General features: G+C 31.8%; 1 protein-coding gene across 2 annotated transcripts in view; it reads left to right on the forward strand.

Moving 5' to 3' along the window:
• The window catches only part of LOC142329687 (uncharacterized), a 564,803-nt gene that overhangs the window by 433,170 nt on the left and 107,102 nt on the right, over nucleotides 1–24,531 (forward strand). For both annotated transcript variants that reach the window (XM_075374386.1, XM_075374387.1), the window contains exon 2: nucleotides 14,463–14,834. In XM_075374386.1, the coding sequence (XP_075230501.1) occupies nucleotides 14,646–14,834 (189 nt within the window). In that variant the 5' untranslated portion in view covers nucleotides 14,463–14,645. The remainder of the gene's footprint in view (nucleotides 1–14,462; nucleotides 14,835–24,531) is intronic.

Here is a 24,531-nt window from a genome sequence, read left to right on the forward strand (position 1 = left end):
ATATAACACTGCTGTAATCTACTTTTATCTTTTAAGCAATAAACAATTGAGTTGTCACTTCATGGTCTATATTACTTCTTAGGGGTTTTGAAAAAAAGATAGATACGATTGGTATTACTTCTTCAAGTTTTTCTATTTTCAATTTTTCTTTCCTGCAATTTGAATTGTAATATTTCAATATTGAATTAAAATATAGTTTTTTTTAACATACCCAAAATTTCACAGTTCAAAAGTTGAAAACTGTTATTTAAGAGATTTATTGCTTTGTAATTTATGTAGTTTTTTAATTTCAACTGATATTTTCTCGAAATCTTGTAAAAATTTCATTAATAATTGGACTCATTAAGTCTTGGTAATTAGATATGTACCACAGTGACTTTGTGATTGTAAAGCAGTGTTCGAATTGAAAACCATCGAAAAAATTTCAATTACTTACTTTGAATTACTTATTGTTTCACATATTTCAACTACGTATCAAAAAGGATTTTAAAACGGTTTGATGTATCAGAATTTTATTTTAAAACGAAAAATTCGATTTTTTACCCCCCCTCAGAATTCAATAACGTTTTTTTTTTTTATTTTATTCCTTCACTAACAATAGGTCGATGTAAAATTACAATCTCCTAATGATGGATGAAATTTTAAGCGTATGAAAAATGTTGTCAAGCTTGACCTGGGTTTGAACTCAGGACATTCAGAATGAATAACAAGTTACTCTACCTTTGAAGTTGGCTTTGTTGAAATTTATAATTTAGCTATTTAATTACGTATGATGACAAAGATGTTGTTTATTAAAACATTTCTCTGAGTCCGACGTGAGAAATTGAATACTGGAAAGAAATATCGGTGGATAAATTTCTCTACAAAAAGTAAATGTGACAAGAACCGCATTTATTTTCATTTTTCTTAAAGAAGTTACTGTAATGAATAACATATATGTACAAGTTTTCAAAATTAAGGCTGGCCTGTTTTTCATTCATGTTACACAAAAGCTGAGCATTGTTACCGAATACTAAACGAAAAGTTGTTTAATAGTGACTTGTTACTTTACATCTTGGAATAAATAATAAAATTATTTATGTTTCAGCCTTATTAACCTGTTTACCGTAAAATAGATATAACTCAACTTATATTAATCTAAATTACGTTACATGATTTAAGGAAAGCATTTTTAATGTAAACTTTTTATTCATTGAGATAACAAAGTGTAATTATTATTAAAATAGATATCTAATCTTATAGGTAAAACAAAATAAAAGTACTCATATATTATTTTGCTTCATTAATATATCGACTACATTTCCACTTACATACTACATTATATTTTAAATCTTGCATTATACTTTAAGTGAAATATAATGTATTATATTTTACATGATTTGTAAAACTTTTATGTAAATTGGTACCAAGGTTTTTTTTACATAATTCTTCCATACTGAATCAAGCTAAAACATACACTAAAATATACCAGTAAACAAGTACTACAAGCAGTTAAAATGTCACCATGCATTATTCTGATTGGTGCATTACTTTGATTGGCTGGGGATCCTGTCCTGCTCTTTGCCTAACTTCACCTTCATTTTCTTTTATTTCCTTCTCATCGTGTCTCAATGCAAAATGAATGTTAATAATAATGCAATATATATATATATAATAAAATAGAGAGAGAGAGAGAGAGAGAGTGAGAGAGAGAAATAAGATACTGGCCTCTACATTACATACCTTATAGGAAGTGAGGTTATGTTTCTCATAAACTCTTCAATTTATGACTCTTTTTATTTACAATTTTATGTTACGCTGTCACATATGTTATCTCTATTACGTTACGTTACGTTATGTGTAAAGTTTTGTAATACGATATTTTAATGTCACAAGAATATACGTTATTACCTAAGTTATCATAAAACCTAATCATATTAAGATATTTAAACACACACACACACACACACATATATATATATATATATATATATATATATATATATATATATATATACTAGCTCTACCCGCCACGCTTCGCTGTGGTACATTGTGGTTGCATGGATGAGAAATGAGAAACAAAACAAAGCATACGTTTCATAGAAGTTTAATTTTGCAATACTTGTGGATATACAATATTTTTTGTTTTTCCACTGTCTGGGTAGATATAAAGGCTATCTGGTTTGCCGACTCGAGAACACGCAACATACAGTTGCCCATGTGAGAAGCAATTCGCATCTAAATCTAAACCACACAATTCTGAAGATTGACCTTCAGTTTTATTGATTGTGATTGCAAATGCCAATCGAATTGGGAATTGCAATCTTTTAAATTAAAATGGTGTATCGGTCGGGGATTATGGGTATTCGAGGAATGAGGACATCTTCACCTTTGAAAGGCCCCGTTAAAATCGTTGCCCTTAACTCCGTCATTTATCATTTGCATTATGCAATCATAAATGCCTTTCTGTTCACGCGTTAATTTGGGAATGTTTGATTGGACATATGACTGAAGATCACCAATGTTGTAACTCTGTTCACGGCGTAAATCTACATCAAATGAAGCAATCGCAGCTCGGGTGGGTGCTGGCATTCCCAATTGACTAAGAACTTTATTTGCAATAGCTAAGCACTTGTCTTCAATATTTTTCAATGCTTCGTTGTAAATGCCATCTGTAAATTCCATGGTCATATTAGTATTTTCTAGGCGTACTCTATGCAAAATATCCTCAGCCATAAGCGATCGATATCTTTCCCGTAACTCTGTGGGAGATGAAGGGAAGCAGCGGTCAATATAATTGCGAATAATGCGCGAATTTCTTTTGGATGTGCAGTGTTGCACGCGTCATTAATACATATATCCCACTGTTGGTCGTTTTCTAATAAATTCAGAGCTTGGTGAAAGGCGCAGGTCAATCACGACACGATCACACAAAAGTAACTAAATTAAAGTGAATATTTAATTCAGATTGTATAATAATCTGAATCAGATGCAAGTAGATACGTTGTTTTTTTTTTTTGTTAATAAACAATGTAATTGGGAACAGGTAATGTTTCACATGTGACTGCGGTTGTCGTTAGCTAGTATGGCGAGTGTTCCCCTCGCTTCCGGCAGATGGCGCGGTCACTGGTACACAACTGACAGTTAAAAAAACGGGTTTCTCGCGGTCGCGGGTATGTGACTGATGCGAAAAATAGATAAATCCAATCTTTAATGCGGATTATATATCGTGCTAAAATTTGAGCTCAATCGGTGCAGAACATTTTGAGTTTTTGAAGCGTACACAAATGAACTTAACATTTTTATACATAAAGATATGTGGACTGCGAAAAAAAGCCCTTAAGTCGTGCTTACAAAAGCAGAGTAATGCTTATAAATTACAGAATAATCAAACGGCGTTGATTTCAGATGTTAATAAACTGCTAACGTAAGTAGAAGTTGTGCTGATTCAGTGTACAACGTGATTCTCGAGTATGAATCTACTAATGAATTACGGTCTCCAAAGAAAACAAAGCCTCGCAGGTCAATTGAGAAAAAGGTGAGATTTTGATAAAAACGCGATTCGTAAAAAAATTACACGAATTTGAATTATTTAGAAATAGTTTAGCGGTGTATTATGTCTTTGGAAGAGAATTCTGTTATTGTCTTCGACAACGCTTCTTATCATTAAACGAAAAGAATTCCAGCCGTGTTATAGAAAAACAATGATATCAAAATGTGGCTTAGTTGAAAAGGAATATATATTTTTTTTTAAGAGGTTTAAGTTAATGTTCAATCATTGCAAAGGGTTTCGCGTATTAAAAGTAATTATAGTCCGTACAAAATTGGTTTGACACACAACGCCATATTGGTAAGTCGTGTTTTTATTCGGCTCCTAACGAATATGTTTGCCGGCCTCCGTGGCGCGAGTGGTAACGTCTCGGACTTTAATCCGGTGGTTCCGAGTTGGAATCCCGGTCAGGCATGGCATTTTCATACGCTATAAATCATTCATATCATCACCAACTGCGGTTGTCCTTCTTGGTGGCTTTTCTTTTTGTTTTGGTGTTTTTTTAAAAATAAAATACAGATGTTTTAGCTGTTAAATATAATTCAAAGAAATTTGTTACTTAATCAGTTGTGATTTTGTTTAAATTGGCAACGGCCATACGGGCTCTTTGTGATTGGTCGTTGTGTTTGACAGCGGCCATCTTGCATTGATCTGATTGGTTTTCCTTTGTTTACATTTCCATCTGATTTATTAGCCTCTTATTTATTAAAAAACTGTACAAATTAAAAGTAGATAGATAGATTTATTAAAAATAGATGAAAACAATCTTTGATGCGGGTTATATATAAAATTTGAGCTCAATCGGGGCAGAACATTTTGAGTTTTTTAAGCCGTACACAAACGAACTTAAACATTTTTATATATAAATATATATATATATATATATATATATATATATATATATATATTTGTAAATTAAAACGTATTCACTCCTTTATTTTTAGAAAGATTTAATTCTTTTAACGCATAAACTTGTTTTAATTTATTAAGTTCATTATATTATTAAAGAAAATGAAAATTAATTATTTTATAACAATGAATAATTTATATTATGATATATATAATCTCTACTGATGCAGTAAAACATATAACCGGTGTTCCAAAATTAAATTGTGTGTCATTATATCCCGTAGGAAAGGCAGCATTCTGTCAGTTCACATGTTACAGTAAAAAAATAAGATGCAGTTACACAATAAAGAACGCTATACGGCGAAAAAGCGATAATTTTCAATTCATTACAATTAGGAAAAATGTTTCGTTGAGACAAAGCGCATATTACGTGGCATTTTCAGTAGGATAAACTCAAATGAAACATCTGTGAAAAGACTAGTTGAAAAATTTAAACAAATTCGGTTGGAGATAATGAAAAAAGTAGGTCGACCTCGTTCTGACCGTTCAGCCGAAAACATTACTGCTGTAAAGGGTAGCGTAGCAGAACATTCCTAAACCTCAATGCGTCGTCAGTCACAGCGACTGGACATTTCAAACATGCACAATGTAGCGGATTTTAGCAAATAATCTGCATACAATCAGGATTCAGCTAACCCAGGACTGAACCAGATAATTATTTGAACCATCATTGAACATTCGTCGATGGTGTGCTAGAGAATCAAGCTAATCAACTGCTGGAAAATCATCTTTAGTGACAAGGTGCATTTCAACCTTATCGGTTTTGTCAACAAGCAAATTGGGGGCATTTCATTCATAGAAGATCCTGGGATCATTTTGGTGAGGAGTTCACAGTTGTGGAATTTTAGTCATTATTTTTTTTGAAAGTGAGGCCGGAGACAAAGTGACTATCAGTTGTAAACGCTATCATGAGATAATAATGAACTTATCCAGACATCATTTGAACGGCACAGTTTTGAAAGATTCCAACAGAATGGCATCATATACCGTACAGCTAGTGAAAAATCCACTAGTTGCGGTAGAAATTTGATACGCAACTCATCTTGCCCAGCAGTGAAGTGGAATCGCTTATCAAGATCGTGCGACCTTATAACTTTTTCCTCTGGGGATTCATGAAGTTTATGAAAGCAAAAAATCGAAGAGTTATCGACATTGCGCTACAGTTTACAGTTATACAACAATTTATCCGTTACTTTGTCAAAGGAATTCGAAAATCAAATGCGTCGTTGACGAAATTTATCAGACATCCTATACCACATTTATTGACAGTGTTTACAAACTTTTAAATAACGTAATAACTTTTCAAAATAATAAATAGATAAAATGTTTTTTTCTAAAATTAAATTCTTCTTTTATTTAGGGACATCATTGTAAAAAGACTAAAACGAATGGGGAAGAACACTTTACATGGTAATGAAATTGGATCCGACCATCCAAAGCGTATTGGACTTTATGAATATTATCAATTTAATTTCAAAATTTATACTTAATTAAATAAGTGAAATTACCCTATTTATTTTACAATTTATCACGTTTCTCTATTTTTTTTTTTTGTATTTTTATATACATTATTTTTCTTAGAAAATTTTATTGTTTTAATTGTGATTAAAACTTTTAAAGATGACCTCAAAAATCATTATTGTAGGACAGGTTTTTTTCTTTTAATGCTACTTGATAAAACGTGTGCTGCAATAATTTTATTCAGTTTATTATTATATATAATAAATTATATATTATTATTATATAGTTTTTATTATTATTATATTATATATTATTATATATTATATAATATATATATATATATATATATATATATATTATATATATTATTACATTATATATTATTATTATATAGTTTTGGTTGTGTAGGTATTTTATTTTTTAACTGTAATCCTGATGTTATCCGAAATACATATAAAAATAAACATAAATTTCTCAAGTCGAGCTGTATAGATTAATTTTATATATTTTCAAACATTACTTTTTACTAAATACACCTATTTTAATTTTGTTGAGGGATTTTTTATGCTAATTCCAAAGAAAATTCCTTCCAGATTATTTGAATGGATTAGTTACAAGATTTTGGAACTAAAAAGATTAAATGATCTATGGTGGAAAGATCATATGAAGATCCGGGCTATTTCTTTAGTTTATCATTAAACATAAAAAATAACGATATATATTACGCAGAGGATATTTGTTAAATTTTTTACAGATTTAAAAATGCCTTCATTAAATAAGGATCCTCAATTAGGGCGATCTTGTTACGATTTACTCATGTGTTGTAAGAGATTATTTCTTTTATCAATCCATTCCTTTTGAATTATCTTAATATTATGGTTTCTACAGTAGTCAGTTGATGCAAAAATGTTTCCATAGAAGCACTTGATAATCTCTCTTGTGTTAAACTGAGATCATAAAACCATCTCGCATATATGTATATCAAATTTAGATAAGGATTTTTTTTTTGGGTGAAAAACATTTTCGTGTTATCATCCCCCGGAAAAAAAATGAAATGTAGAAATAAAATATAAAATGTAATAAGACAACGAAATAAAAATTAAATAAAAACGTAAAGTAGAAACCTAAAAACAAAATTAAAACTCAAACTAAAATATTAAAAACAGAGACAGAATAAAAAACTTAAACTAAAATGTTAAACACAAAAATATACGTACAACTACCGTAAAAAAAGTGTGAACACTATTAAAAACTTTTTGAAATACCAGTAACTCGAAGAAATAAAAATATATCCGGTCCAAAATTTCTTTATTATTGCCCAGGGTTTGGCGAAAATTCCTGGGCAATTTAAAGTTACGACGCAAGGCCGCATAACGTATGCACTTACTTTACTCTTTCGTGTCCGAGCGATGAGACATTAAAACCTTTGCGACCAGTATTGTGCCACCGAAACACCAGAAGCATTTCCTTGCCATAGATCTTCTAGTGTGCACTTGGTTGGGCAGAAAGTGCATTTTAGGAGATGTTCAGAGTCCTGAATCTCACCGCACTCGCAGTTCAGGTCGTTAGGCTCTATTTGACGCCATCTAGGGCGGTTAACTCTGGTTGGTGCAACCCCAGTTCGAAGCCGGTTTAAAGTCACCCACGTTTGCCAGTCCAGGCCATGTCCTGGAGGTGTTGGAGCTCTTTTTGGGAACCATGGAGGGGGGTCGATAGATGTAGAGTTCAAAAATCCCTTTCTCGATTTCAGTCTCGGAGGGGGTGGTCGCTCCATCTGGTACATTGTATGTCGTGTATCGAAAGATTGTCTGAACCGTTCAATGTACTCGGCTTCAGTTCGACGCATTCCAGGTTCCTCCATGCCTGCCGCTCGGTGCAACTTTTCAACAGGAGTGGGTTTCATACATCCCGTTATTAAACGACAGGTCTCGTTCAGCACTATATCAACCTTTTTGGTGTGTGTTTGATCTGTTCCACACAGGACATGCATATTCGCCTGTTGAATAGCACAAAGCTCTAGCTGTCGTCGACAGGACGGTTGGCTTAGCACCCCATTTACTGCTTCGGAGTATCCTCAGGAGATTGTTCCCCGTATTTACTTTCAACATTGTGCTTTGACAGTGAGCCCTATACGTAAGTGATCTGTCTAATATAACTCCAAGGTACTTAACGTATGCAATCCACAAGGATGTGGCGCATAGTCAAACGGCACTTGTATCATACGCATATCGGTGCATTTTCTGCTGACATCAGGTAGTCGTGAGTAGCTCTCGTATGTTCTATCCGCAATCGGCAGAGGGCCACTTCTTTCGGAGAAATTTCCCGTGGGAGGAATCCCGTGGCAACACAATATCTTTGACATGTCGAAGTTTGTTATCTACCGTGGCAATCCAGTCATTTTGCCACCTCGCGGGAAGTGCGTGTTTGACATGGTTAATTAATTCGGATGTAGTAACACGGGTAGTGAAGGACTGAAATTGAGATAAGGTTCTGATTTCCTTCGTCTTCTCTCTAGTTAATGTAGAATTTACACGTTCCAGCACTTTTAAAAAGTGCTGGAAGTAGTCCTGCCAGTAATAGTAAGTTTATTTAATTTCTCATTATTCTTTTGTTTTTTTTTTTAAAGATGCTTATAATAAATCTTTATAAAGATTATTACATTTCTATTTTTATGTCTTTTCGCGATGTAATAAACAGATTTTTTTAACGCGTAACGTATTATTTTAAAGAAAAAATATGTTAAGTACAATGTTTTGAAATCGAAATAAAAATAATTTTAAAAAAGAACCGTGCTGAAAAGTAAAACATATATACAGTACTTATGCTTTGTTTAAGAATAGAATATAGTTCCAGATCTCATATGTCAATACAGTTATTTAGCTGTTGTATTTATTTCCTTATAAAAACTAACACGTTAGTTTTTATTAATATTGCTTTTACTGCGAAAGCTTTTATTTCTCCGAAATCTACAGGATTTTTTGAAGAATTTCTTTTTAAATAAAAAGTAAACAAAATAGATTAAAAATAAAATTTATTTTATTCGTTTTTAGATTTGTTTAAAATAGATTAAAATTTTTTCTTTAACTTATAAATCTGAAATTATGGTTCATTATTTTAGAGTAATAATTTATGTATAAATTCTACCTGAAATATTGATCTGATATGTTAATGTTGGATAAGAAAAAATATGGAAGTTCTGTAAATGCATCAGTAAACTAACAAGTTTCTAATCCTATAAAGTAAGTAGTAAGTAGAATTTAAGCTATTTAAACCGGTATATCATATTTTATATATTTTCTGTTAGATAGTAAAATTTTTACTGTGAAATGACTGTCACCTGCTTCTTATGTATTTCATATAAACTGTCGTATTTCCAGGTTTTTATTTATTACCTAGTTTGAAATCAAGAATGAAGTCATTTTAAAGAAAAAACTTCTAAACATTCCCGTAATATGTGCAAGTAGTTTTAATATTTGATTTTATATTTTATTAGCGTAACATTTTGGGTGTAATTATTAGTCGATAAATTATTTTGAAATTATTGAATTTATTTCGCCTACAAACCATACTATTTTGCTTTGAAAGCGTTATAATAAAATGATAAGATGTTAGCATTAATATTAATTATTTCTATACATACATACATACATACATTATTTCTTAGAATTGTCTAAAAACCTCACAACTAATTTCCAAGGTACAAAAACGGGCTGTCAGATCATTGTTCGGCACCCATACGTATGAATAATGTCGACTGTTTTGTAGTAAATTAAACATACAAGCAAAAAAATTAAATATGAAAATATGTGTTTTTATTAATGAATCTTTGATAAAAATAATAACCACTTGCTCTTAAAAAAAATTAACATCCATTTATATCAAATCAGTCAGCGGAACTGTTAACATGTAACTCAACAAAACATTTCGACTAATGAGAAAGGTTCCGTAGCTAGATTTAATAAATTACCTAATCATTTAAAATATATTCCCAAAAATTTATTTAAAATAGAATTGAAGGAATTTATTTTACAGAAACTCGTCGTAAATTAATTGTTTAACAGCTGATTTTCGAAGTCGATGGTTTTAAGATTCAAATACTAATAAAAATTATTTGATTTTTTGCGGATATGAACACTAGATAGTGGATACCAGTGTATTTTAGTGGTTGGGGTTCAATTAACCACATGTATCAAGAGTGGTCGGTCTAAATCTGTAATAGACTAAATCTCATTTATATATCATACGTATCATCCTTATCTCATTGGGCCATGGGTGGGGGGTTGCTTATAGCTTATTATTGAACAGATTGCAACGTACGTATTAGGAATAATAACAAAAAATTCAATAACATTTTATAGAAACAATTCTCTATCGATGAATTTTTACTGAATACTAATTTATAAAAAAACTTTTGGTTATCTGCATATTCATTTAACCTGTACATGTATGCTCAAGTAACTTTCAATAACGCTTTCTTTACTGTGATTGGTTTTTTATTTGTTATGCATATTTAATATTTTCACATATTTATTAAATTAAACATGGCGTCTGGAGAGAATTAAATTCTTTTCCCAATACTAATACGGATTCAGAGAAAAGAAATCTACCATAGACCACCTAATATCTGTACAGATATTAGGTGTGTGAGGCATTCGCCTCCAAGGAGCATCTCCTTGCGGTAACCTTAAACTTTGAAAAGGCTTATTACATGGATTGGGGAGAGAGGATAATTGCTACCTTGTTACAGAACGACGTTAACGGGAATGTATTGAGATTTATAGCTAATTTTATGAGTAAACGGACGTTCCATGTTAGAGCTAATGGAGTACTTTTTAGATGTCTTCGAAATTGAAAACGGAGTCCCACAGTGATCAGTCCTAAGTTTAATACTCTTCTTGGTGGCTGGCTATTAATGGGGGTGGCTGATGTGATCAATTTGCCAGTTAAAAAATGTATCTTTGCCGATGATATCACTGTCACCTGCAGTGGTAAGGAAATTTGGAACTACTAGGGAAATAATGCAGAATTCGTTGAACTCAGTACACAGATGGGCACATCTGTGTACTGATGTAGTGGTTTTGTAGATGTAGATGTAGTGGTTTTAAATTGTCGGTAACCAAGTCTAAATTTATTGTTTTCTCTAGACAACCAGTCGGATACAAAGACATGGTGAAATTGCACTTAGGTGAAGACGAAATAAAGGAACTAACAAGATTAGGCGTCTTGGTGTGACTATTGATGAGAAACTGACCTTTTTGAGCCGTATTAAGTACACCAAGGCTGAATTTCTAAGGAGAATGAATGTCCTTAAACTCATTTCATTTTGCAACTGGGGAGCGGATAAATCCATCAGTCTGAACACGTATAGAAGCATTGTTCTTTCGAAGCTAGAATACTGGTCTTTACTATATGACTCTGCGAAAGAGGTAATTAAGGGCATACTTGACCCCTTGCACAACACCTGCATTCACATGTCAATAGGAGAGTTCGCCACTTCCCCTGTACCAAGCTTATTGGTTGAATTCAGTGAACTCCCATTGCATTACAGGAGAAAATACCAGACTATCAAACACGCGATCAACTGCTCACGGCAAATGTCCAGGCACGCTTGCACTTCAATTATTGAAGGAAGGACGTCCTTACCGCAATCTTTCAACCTCAGGCTGCTTCGCTATCTCCGAGAACTAGATCTCCGGCAGGCAGATCTAAAATCTAGGAAAAGGATGCCGCATCCTATTTCCTTTCCTTATGCACGTAACCAAGGGGCGCCTAATAAATACTTAGCAACTACTTTTCTTTAGAAAGAAAACAAAAATAAAAGTTGAAACCGGCGATAGGTACCTTAGATTAAAGAATCTAAAATTATTTAACCAAGATTTATACTATAGACTGCAATAGGCCTGAAAATATTTCTGACTCTGTATTCACTAAGAAATGGAATACATATAAACTATTAAATTAATTTATATTTATTTCATGAAATGTTTTAAGAAGATAAGATCTCGTGTAGGAAGAAAATTATTTTCTTTCCTCCGATATCGGTAATATGTATTCAAAATCTCACCACTCTGTTTTAGGTGGTTCCGTATTAATCATGATTAAAACAAAATAAAAGCGGGTGTTTTAACAAAGTAATTTTTGATACTGTTCCTATCAAACTTTTAAATTTTTAATTTTTTTTGAAAAGAAATGCGGAATAATACTTTCTATGAGTTTATTTTAAGGTGATTAAAATTAATTTAAAAATTAGAACATATTAGTTAAAATTATATTTCGTAATGAAGGGAGAAAAAATCATTTGTTTCGTTTCGCGAAGTTTCTTATTTCCTTTTACAAATAACAAAACTATTGTGGTTGAAGTTTCGTATTTTAAACCAATGTTCTTTTGTTTAAAATTAATAAAAACAGATCAGTTCGATAACATCAAAAAGTCAGTCACCCTGCTTCAGAAAATATAAAATTATTCTGGTAAAATATTTAAAATTTAAAAAAAAAATGTTATTTCATTAATCCTAAGGAAAAGTTTTCCTCTACTTATAACCTACTTACTTAGGTTCTCTAAGGAACCTTCTCCTTATAACTACTAGCCCGAAAGTAGAATATGTTTTTGAAAATGAAAATATTTGAATATCGCAATATTTCTAAATTTTTCCGTATAAAGAGCCTCAGAGAGAATTAATTATCCCTTAAAATCGATATGTTCAGCTCTCTATGTTTGGAAAATTTGGCATTGGAGTTTAATGGACCTGCAAAACGCTGTAATGAATTACGGAAAATTAAAGTATGATATATACAGAATTTTCCGGGATGTATTCCCCAAACTTCAGGTACTGATTCAGGACACCAAAATGAGCAAAAACGTTCATATCATCATAAGTCCTATTTTTCTTTGTTTTCCTTCTGGACGCCATTTTGTAATCTTCAACAAAAAAATTATTTCTCAGGAACGGGTAGCCTAATTTAATTAAAATTGACAAATCTAAGATAGTGTCTTATTTTCAAAATAATTAAAAAATTATATAATAATAATTTTATTTATTATTATTATTATACAAAATAAAAAAATTGTGAAAATGACATCGTCAAAGATATTGAGGATTAAAAAATTGAATCAGTACCCAAAATTCGGGGAATACGTCCGGAACACTCCGTATAATAATTCTGAAAAGCAATGAAAAAATAGTGCTTTTAATGTCGTAACTTGTTTTAGAAATTTCGATTATCCAGTGTAGAACAATGGCTTGATTAATAAGAAATTATAAATTTCTGTGATTACCGCCTCCTTAACAGCCAGCATCTTCAAAAACCGACTGATAATTTCATTGTTTTGTAACTTTTCTGGTAAATTATAATAATTATGTAAAAATTATAATAATAAGTTCCAGCGACATGGCAAATAAACTCTGCCTACAATTCTATTAACTCTAAATGCAGAGAGAAGATCCCTTACATATTCCGTTCAAGAATATATAGAAACCGGTTAATTAAAAACAGTTTCAGCCGTTTTTTATTTAAAAAAAAATTATCGTTTTTGTTTTAATCTTTGCTCTAATTAAAAATAAAACTCTATCTTAAAATTTGTTTGAAATAGCTATTTAAATTTTGCCGGCTATTTTTACCAGCCTCCTTGGCCGAACGGTTGCGTCTGGAACTTTCATCCGGAGGTCCTGGAATTGAATCCCGGTCAGGCATAGCATTTTCACACGCTATAAGATTGTCCTTTAACCTCATCCTCTGAAACAATACCTAATGGTGATCCTGGAGGGTAAAAAAACCAGAGCCTTTTAAATTTTAAGCCGTTTAAAGTAAAATCTTTTGTAAATCGTTTTTAAGTGAAATATTGTTTTCAAATTTATCTTAAACTCTCTTATTTTCAAGTTGTTAATTCCGTGAAATATTCTATCTAGGCTTTACTGTATGATTGGTTGGTAAGTAAATGTTTTTAACATTAATTATGGACCAACGTTATCATTGTCACTAGGTCCTAAATTATTTCTCTCCTTTTTTCTCCTTGCGTAGAACGGTGTATTTTTATAATGGTACATTAAAAAAAAATGTTATTTATTTTAAGTTATTTATTTTTGATGTAATCGGTAACCCGTGCTATAATTCTAACATAATTGCAGTTTGTTTAAAAGAAATCATACGAAAATAATAGTATTATTTTTTACGAAATTTCTTCAGAAGGTAGGTAGGTGGTAAAAAAAATTCTACTGAGAATTAAAGTTTTTTTTATTATAAAAAAAACTAAATGGTCTTTATGATTTTTACTCTGTTTGAAAGGGATTAACAGATAGCTAATTATATTCATCTCTAATCTGGAGTCCATATTAAGAGAACTTTGTTCTGCGGTATGGGGGATTTCCCTTTTTATTACCGAATTAACTTTTATTATTTTTTTGCTTCACCTTCTCCTTCCTACGTGGGATTATATACTACTATACGTAATACCCCCGATGATTGTTCATATATTGTAAACTGTATTATAATGAATTTCTTTAATACGTATATATATATATATATCTTTTTTTTAACGTAAACCTTTTTTTTTCTTTGTTCACAGATTTTATCTACAACGATGTCTATTCAGGGAAGAAAGAAAGAAGGCCTTGATTGTGCTCAAAAAGATACAGTAAAAAAGAAAAAGAAAAAAAAAAGGAAAAAGAAAATTTTGATAAAAATAAAAAAGAAAAAGAAGAAGAAGAGGAGAAAAAAGTAAAGGAAGGGTTAGTCGGATGGGAGGGCGATGTACGCGGCCGCCGGTGGTGCGTCGTTAGCCTCGCGTCAGGCACGGCGGAATGTAAAAAAGCAACATGTTGTCAGCAGCGACGCTGTACATCAGCAATTTCAAAGAAGGTTTCAACAGTTACATCAAGAACATGCAAGACTGTATACAGATCTCAATGGAAGAATTCCAGCACCGTGCGATCTCGAGGTATTATATATTATTAAAAATAAAATTTTTGGATCAGTTTAACTCTAATCAGTCACTACGAAGTAATTCTCATTCTGTATATTACGGAATTTCGTTTCGTCGTTATATCAATTTATAATAAAATTAAGGTAAGTATTAGTAAAAGCTTAAACATTAACATAAAACTCTTAGTCTCTTCTATACATCAAAACTTCATCGGTGGAAAATTTTTACCTTTTACATTTGTTGATTATTGTACAGTAGTAGTTTAGTTTTTTCTCTTGGTTCTTACAGTATATAAGATGTAACGTGAATGTATAATTTCCAGAATTTATTCAAAATAATGATGTAAACAAATGTCGGAAAATATTTCATTTTCCTTCTGTATACATTTTTATGGTTTTAAATATAAATTCATATCTCAAGATCGCATTGATGTATTCTGATAAAAATCAGATTTTTTTAATATTTAATCTGACGTTCTGTACAAAATAAATATCGTGCCATGTTAAAAAAAAAATTCAGAGTGGCGGCCATTTCAATGTTTTAAACATTAATATCTTATTAAAGTCCATTCAAATTATTTTTTGTTATTTAATATATGAGACGCTTTATTTTGAACGCTATTATTCATAAAAATTCATTTTTATTCTATTAGTTTGTACTTAAATCTTATTTACTTTTTATTTATTTTACTTCTGAAGGAAAGAAAATCTTACTCAAAATTCTATCTGACTTTCTCCTAGTTTTGCATGTATCAATACGCTTAATAACGCCAGAGATCTAAATAAACGAAGACTCAAAAACACCTTAACCTCGAAAAACTTCGCTACAGCAAATAAATTATTAGAATGGGTTCGGAAAAATATGTAGAATAAAACTGTGCCCTAGCGGACATGAGCGATTAACTGTTTAATCTATTGATTTAAAAATTAAGGACAAATTTTTAGTTTTTCTTCAATAGCGGCTTAATTTTTATTACATGTAAAAATAAAAAGCACCAATAGATAGCCAAAAAAAATTGTATAAAAAAACTCCCGGCAACTTTTTTCTAATAGCAAAACTAAAGGCGCTAGCGAATTTTACTATGAGCACCAAAATCGCACTGTGATTAGCTATATAGTTTACAAGCTATGAGTAGCTTGGAAACTGGGTACTACACCTTCTCCTATGCTGTAAAACTAAATGGATGAATTAATAATTTATTCATAATTTCTTAATTTTGCTCGTAGACACAGCTGTTTGGAAGCTTTTTTATGCAAACTTGTCTCAGTTCTCTACTGTTGGTTTTATTTTTTCATAAGATTAAAAATAAACAGAATATTGACGAGAAACCAGATATTTTTTCAAAAAACCTTTTTTTCCATTAAAAGCAAAAGATATGCAAAATCAATCAAATCTAAGATTAAATTTTGATGAACGTATTGTTATATAAAACTACGGAGTTAGATAAAAATAACTCTTTTCATTAATTATTTCCTTGTACGAAGTAAAGGAAGTATTGTGATCGCGAAAAATTTCGGTTTCCAAATTTCAACGGAAATATCCATTTGACCATCCCTGAATTCATTTTGACTAGTTTCGGTGTTACGTATGTATGTGTACAGATGTATCTTGCGTGACTCGTTGTGCACCTCCCCTTTTGATTGCAATCGACTGAACCAAAAGTGTCCACAAAGCATAAAATCCAAAAAAATTGGATTTCGGACTTTTTTTAACTGCAGTAATAAGCTCTCATTGAGAGCCTTTCAACGAACGATAAATTGGCTTATAACGATTACCAACTGACAATAACTTATAACTGATTATTGACTTGATTATAACGATGACTTATTTTCATTGGTTCCGAGGTATAGCCAAATAGAATTTTAATTAATGAAATATTTGGATCTTAGGGGAAGGAACATCGATTCGAATCGGACTTCATCTCCTTTTTTTATTATTTTTTTATTTAAATATATTGATTTTTTAATAATTATTAACCTCCCATTGTAAAAAAAAATTATGATAAATAATAATAATTCAACAATAACTACAAAAAATATATGAAAAAATATCAGACGTTTTTAATAAAATAAAATTTTATGTACTTTTCATTAAAAAAAAATGTGTAAATATGAATTTCGTAAGCGTACAAGGAAGTCATGCGTTGTGTCCACATCAGATTTTTTTTTATAACAATTTTTTTATAGCGTCATATTCATGTATTTACGAAGTTTTCCTAAAACTCATTGAAAAATTTGTAAGATTACTAACTTGGCATACCATTAAGCTGTAGCTTGATGGTCTGCCTCCTCTCCTTTTCTACTTCGAAAACTTTGACCACTGCCCTGACTACTTCATTAGTAGTTAAGGCATCTATGTCCATAATACAAATTCTTTGCGTTCTTTCCCTTTTCCTTAGGGCGATCTTTGCCCCTTGGACACCTTTCTGAAACTTTTAGATGAGCTTCTCCGGTCCCTCTCCTACGTCCTTGATCCTGATCAACATATCCCCCCTGTCCCTTACGAACAGAGAGAATCTCTGAGTCAGCTTCGCTCACTCCTCTCTTGACCTCCTTAAAAATTAAGCCAAAGAACTTCTTTTTCTGCTGATCTGCTACTTTGACGACCAGTGTCTTCGCCTTCTCGGCAAGTGCCGCGCTGGTCGATCTGTCCCTCTTCGCTTTGTACTTGGCTACTTTCTCCACGTACAAGCCAGTCGTTCTGCTCGTTCTGTGATCCGCGTACTCCAATAATCTTCTCTTAACACGAGCCGCATCATACTCCTCCACTCCAAAGATTACATCCTGCTTCACCTGGAGGAAAATCTCCCCGATACCCTTCCTCAAATAGAAGATATTTCCTTCCTCACCTTCATCTTCCTCTCAAAATCCTCTAGGTCATCTCCCTGTAGGACCCAAAACTAAAGTAAGTAAGTAACTGTAAGTTACCCAACTCTAAACTGTCCCGCCACTGCAAGATCTTTGACTCTCGAAGTCGCTCTAAAGATGGGCTCCGAGGATCTACATTTTTGCATAGCCAAGTCGAAAATGACAGCCAAATCTTTTTCTCTCTCGGCAAAAACGGGCTCATTAGTTCAATCGTCTTCAGGTACCACTCCCTCCTCCATTTAGCTGCCACAACAATGACGATGTCATCGTTTTTTACACCCTCCTCTACTTAGCGCAACAATTCGTTGTGTTGCGCGTCGACCCAAGTTTGACAAGCCATATCTCAGCCTTGCTCTCAAAGGGGTTGGATTCAACGAAACCCCGGAAGGCTGTCACTACTCTCGCTATGTCCCCCGCAAGCTCTTTACGCTCCCTGGCCGTGTGACTCTTCTCAGCATGTTTCGTAAGGGTGCCACTTACGCTGAGGAGCTCTTTTACAAACTTGATAAGCTCCCCTGCGAGGTGCCCTCTAGCCCTTCCTCCTTTTCGATCTCTATCTCCGTGAGATTTTTCTTCACAGAGCGACTCCTCTTCGTCCGCTCCTTCCTCTTCTCCTCACGGTTTGCGCCGTCTGTGGACTCGTTCGTTGTAGACCCTCTCGAGCTGAACGCAAGTTGCACAACCTCTAGTTACTGGCTCCTAGTCCTTTTGCCCATTTTTCAAAAGTAGGAAAATCTGCCAGATTTGGTCTTCTCACAAATTTTGCCGGAGGAAAGGAAATGTGGAAACCAAGTCCAAATCGGACCACAAGGGGGCAAGGAATCCCCGATTTAAATTTGTACCCAAATCTAATAAAGATTTGGGCTCGAGTCCCCTTTCTAATTTCCTACTATAGACTACATTGCCGAGTATTGTAACTGCAGACATAGACTATAGAAATCAATAAATTTAAATAAATTAAAGTCCTTTCCTTATCTAAGATAACGTCTCGGAACAATAATATACCATATCTCATTAGATAAATTAAATTATCTTAAATCTACCTGTACAATGTTGTATTTTTTAGAAAAAAATTCCAGAAAAAATGCACAATCAAAAAATCTACGTACACGCACTCTCACACGAAACGACAAACACTCAATTATAGTACGCACTTTCACTCACTGGTACACTCCGAACACTGTATAAAAACTTCACAGTAACACGACATAAAAACACAGTAACTCAGAGAGCAAAATAAAAAAGAGCGTCTTCTCTCTAGAACCACAAACTTACCACTGCTTCATCTTGAATTCGGTTAGAGTTAATTTAAATTTTACATAATTTAACATTTAAATTTATTTAAAAATACTTGAAAATGCTTAAAAATAATTACAACAACCAACCCATATTTCCAAAACATGAACTTTTAAAAATTTTTTGAAACTTTTCACTGTTAAAAATTATTGATGAAAACTTTTTTACTTTTTTTCTAATGAGACAGTACACATATGGGAATAGTTTTTGTCCCATTTCGGGGGTAAGACTACTTTTAATTTAAAAAAGGGGTGATTACATGGCAAAGTATTTATATTTTAACTGTATTTAACTCCTTTTACGTCGGTAGTATCTTTAGATTATTACTGATAGATCTTTGCAAAACGTATTTCTTCAACTTTCTGTAACCTTTTTAAAAATCAATTATGACATTCATTAATTTATTCAAATCTTAGTAAAAGTTGGTTGCTTTTAAATGGATTTGAATAGTAGACAGTGGATACCGGCGTACTTTGGTGGTTGGGGTTCAATTAACCGCACGTCTCAGGAATGGTCGGTCTCACTTTGTACAGTCATGTCTCATTTACATGTCATACATATCATCCACATCACATTGGTCTGGGGAGGAAGGTTGCTTATTATTTACTTGTTGAACAGGTTGCAACGTACACATTTGGAAAATATAAAATATTAATTTATTGTTATTATTTTTCTCTTAGTAGACAACTGGTAAGGTTAAATCAATTATCCGTTTTTAATCATGAATAGGAAGATTAAATTTTAAGTTCTTTATACAGCTTGTTTTTTAATAATAAGTAAAATATCAAAGTCGCTTTGAAATTATCTTTGAAAAATTTATCGTCATAAATTTTCAAAAATATGGTTATGTATAACTAGCTTTTGATGTTAACAACTTAAAGATGATTTAACTTTATTATAAATTTTACAATACTGTCTGACTATACAAAAAAACAAATTGATTACCACAATTTGTGTCAAATTGTTATTGAATGCGTTTGAATTATATTAATTTATAATGAAATTGGTTTTAGCCAATAATATGATTGGTTACAATTTTACGCATTTAGACTGAAAGAACTGTTTAATAAATAACTATTCTACAAAAATTATTGACAATTATTTTATAAATTGTTTAATAATAATAATAATAATAATAATAATAATACTGCTATTTTATATTTCACGGTTTTCTTTTCTTTTATTATTATTCTTTTTTTTTGTTTACATTGTCCCATATTTGAAGTAACTTAAGCAAACCTACGTCAAATATTTTCCTGTGTTTTATTATTTATAAATCAATAAAAATGATAATATTGCAAACAAAAATATGTTCAAGGTTTTTTTAGTTTTTTTAACTGTATCAAAAATGTATAAACTTTCAAGGTTTATTTTTTTACTACGTATTAATTTAACCTAATTGTAGGATTTTAACGAACAAATTTATAAAGCAGGTCTTTTCTAATGTTACTTATAATTAATAAGTAAAGCATCTGTTATTCTGTTTATTGATTTATTTATGCAAACAAAACCTTTATTATTCTTGTTTAAAATAATTAGTCATTTTATTCTATCTAGTTCGTAAGCACCTTTTTGTAGTACTGTAAAACACATTGTTCTTAATCCGAATGGTTGTGAAAACAAAAAGATCAAATATTTTTTTAAACTGGAAACACAACAATTGGAGTTTCCTGTTTATCTTCTTTAAATAAGAATTCATATTTTTTGAAATTAAAGAATATAATATATAGAGCATTGTCAAAATTAAAAACATCATTAACTTAAGCTATTTTATATACAAAATACTTTTCTCTGATCGTAGTTGGAATAAATTATAAATTATATTAATAAAACTGCACACTTTACAGTTCAATATTTATGGAGTTTAATAAAAATTAATTTTTATTCAACCAAATAAAAAGGATTAGATAAATATAAAATGATTACCGTACAAATGCATTACACTGTATTATAAATTTATTATACTTATAGCATAAATCTTACGCTATCAGTTTAATTATTCGATTCCGGGTAAGATGGTAATTAACATAAACAAGTAGTATAAAGAGCTTGTTGTGTCTATTTGACATCATAAAAAATTGTGAAGCCATAATAATCCACAACCGATACTTGTAGACTGCAATACTCAATGCTGATACGTTCAGTATATATCTACTGTATCGAAAATATAGTTTTTACATAATTTAATTTTCACTTTATTCATCCGATTTCGATTTAGAGCTCAATTTGTGAAAATCAGTAAAAAATGAATGTTGACAAACTACTACAGTCTATAGTAACCTTGACGCCTAATTACAGAACAATAGTTAATGTATACCTGTATCAGGCTAGACCCATCGGGTTGGTCTAGTGGTGAACGCGTCTTCGCAAATCAGGTGATTTCAAAGTCTAGAGTTCCAACGTTCAAATCCTAGTAAAGACAGATAGTTACTTTAATAAAGATTTGAATACTAGATCGTGGATACCGGTGTTCTTTGGTATTTGGGTTTCAATTGACCACACATCTCAGAAATTGTCGTCCTTAGACTGCACAAGACTACACTTCACTTACTCAGACATATCATCCTCATTCATCCTCTGAAGTAATACCTGACGGTGATTCCCGGAGGCTAAACAGGAAAAAATGTATCAGGCCAACTCTTTTTGTGAAATACTGCCGTTGAATTAAACTCCAAAGGAAACAGTATACGTGCGAATAACAAGATTGCTCAAATACTATTGAAAGTATTGTATCTTCAGTAACAGAAGTTATCCTAATCGTGTAATATCGTCTTGCTCTAGGTAGGTGATAATTCTATCAGTTCACCCAACTGATACACGCAGTAATATTTTCTGGTATTGTAAATTCTAATGAAAATCATTATGAATTGAATGCATTAAATTGTTATTTAACATTTGGAAATTGGAATTTGTAGACCATAAATAATTGATTACTTTTCAAAAGTATAAAAAATAAAAGAAATAAAAAAATAGAAAGTTAGAATTCGAATAATAATTTAAAAAAAAATTAATTTATTTGTTTACATACTTTTTATGGAATAAGGCACAATATTAGGTTATATTTCTTAAAAACTAATTTGGCAACGTAGCAATAGGAAAAGTTATTTGTTTGAAGGTGGGGTTTGGTTTCCTTCAGTAGTCGTATCGGGTCATCTTAGGTTTGTTGTTGTATCACATTTTATGGACGTCAAAGTTTTGATAGAAAAGGTTGTTCTTGGGGAATACTGTATTTGTAGGACACATTCTTACTGGTGACTGGATGTAACACTGGTTTATAAGTTTAAATGAACTTCGGTAGAAATCTTTCTTAGAAAGTAAAATTTCTTTTGTTGAATATCAGCTTATATTTTTTGATAATATTTTACAATAAGGGATCGTTCAAGTATTATATAACTTTTTTCTTGTTATAGCTGGTATCGCCTTACGCATAGCAACTTTTTATAATATTCCATTATATATATATATATACACTTTTTTTTTATCTTCCAATGGAGTTTACTTTCTTATAATAAATTTTAAAAATAAAAATAACACTGACAGACAAAAAAAAATTTAATGTTTCTCTAAGTGTGATACCATTTCTTGAATTGGTTTTTTGCGTAAATTACAGATTTATGAATACAAAATTTCTATCACCCTTATTTTTAAATAAATGACGGTTCAAAAAAGATTAAGTGAAAATATAGTTAAAATCTGTAAAATTTATCATTTTGCATGGCCCATACCTGTGTTAGAATGATTTCGCTGATGTGTTTCTTTTATAAATAGCCTTAGGCACATCCTGAATTAATGACCAGCAGTAATCGGGTAGCATGTTAGCATTCCATTTTCCTTACTAGCGGATTTCCATCATCAAAATGTCTTGGTGGAAACGTTCACCGTGTTCGTCACTTATGTCTCCGAGGTTGTCCGGGAAAAAATCCAGATATGAAAAGAGGAAATGTATTTTCTAAGACATATTACATCCCATAGCTCTATATGAAGTAAGAAGTTGATTAACAATATCGCGGTAATTGTCGGATTCTTTTGCCGAGAAAACTTTTGCAAACGTCTTTAAATGTAGCCCAAGCTGCACTTTCTACATTATTTAACATTGAGTTAAAAATAGATCATTTTTGACCAGCTCTCTTATTTGAAGACCAATAAATATTCCTTCTTTAATTTTTCCTTCTCTTACATTCGGAAATTTCTGGCTAATATACAAAAATTTGGGACTATCCTTCTTCATTGCTTTTATAAAATTTTCATTAGTCCTAGCTTGATGTGGAGAGGGGATAAAAATATTTTTTTTGAGTTCAACTAAGGGATCATGTTTTTCCCATTTGGAGTTGTTGTCTCTTCTTCCACTCTTTGGTAACACAATTTTTATCCCTAGCTCGGCTGTCCCATTCGCAAAGAAAACACATGTACTTAGACTAATTGCATGCCTAACAAAATAGCTTTCTAACTTTCAAATCAGCACATATGTTCCAGCTATGTTTTTTATCATTTATTTTTTCAAGAACGACTTTCATCACATCGTATGTCTCTTTCAAATTAATATCATAAGCGATTGGTATCGAAGAATATCTGTTACCGTTGTGTAGTAGAACCAATTTTAAACTATACTTGGACGAATCTATGAAAAGCCGCCAGTCCTCAGGTTTATGAATTTGTCCTAAGTGCAACATAAGCTCATCAGTATTTGTGCAGTAAACCAAATTATTTTCATCAGTAAAGTACTGAGAAAGTTCTTTTTGTCGGCTTCAAAATCCCGAGATTTTTGTATTTTTTAAAGTAAATTCCAACCTTGCAGTCTTGATCTTAACAGTTCAGCTTGATTATTTGATAAATGTAAATCCCTAACCAAGTCATTTAATTCACCTTGTTATATAAGATGTGGCTTATCGGAAGATAATTCAGTCTCAAAATATTTTTTTTTTCTTCAGTACTTCATGATTCTTCATCGTTGTTTGGAAATATAATCACAGGTGGCTCAGGAACTACCCACCGGGTTGGTCGAGTGGTGAACGCGTCTTCCCAAATCAGCTGATTTGGAAGTCGAGAGTTCCAGCGTTCAAGTCCTAGTAAAGCCGGTTATTTTTACACGGATTTGAATACTAGATCGTGGATACCGGTGTTCTTTGGTGGTTGGGTTTCAATTAACCACACATCTCAGGAACGGTCGAACTGAGAATGTACAAGACTACTTCATTTACACTCATACATATCATCCTCATTCATCCTCTGAAGAATTATCTAAACGGTAGTTACCGGAGGCTAAACAGGAAAAAGAAAGAAAAAGGTGGCTCAGGAACTGAAATAATTTCACTGTGAGGTACAGGCCTGATTGCAGAATGCAGTGAAGGATATTTTAAAATATGTTTAGATTTTTTAGAAATTTCATACACACTTGTTAAATAAAAGTAACAATCGGTTACTTGATCCTTTGGTTCACGCCAAACCATAGGTACACCAAATGGCAAAGCCTTCCGTGTACCTTGCAGCCATCCTCTTAAAAATACAGTACGATTGGTGCATACTATATGAGGAGCCCACGTCTTATCCTG

Source organism: Lycorma delicatula, chromosome 9, assembly GCF_047948215.1.
Source record: "Lycorma delicatula isolate Av1 chromosome 9, ASM4794821v1, whole genome shotgun sequence".
NCBI classification, from domain to species: Eukaryota; Metazoa; Arthropoda; class Insecta; order Hemiptera; family Fulgoridae; genus Lycorma; species Lycorma delicatula.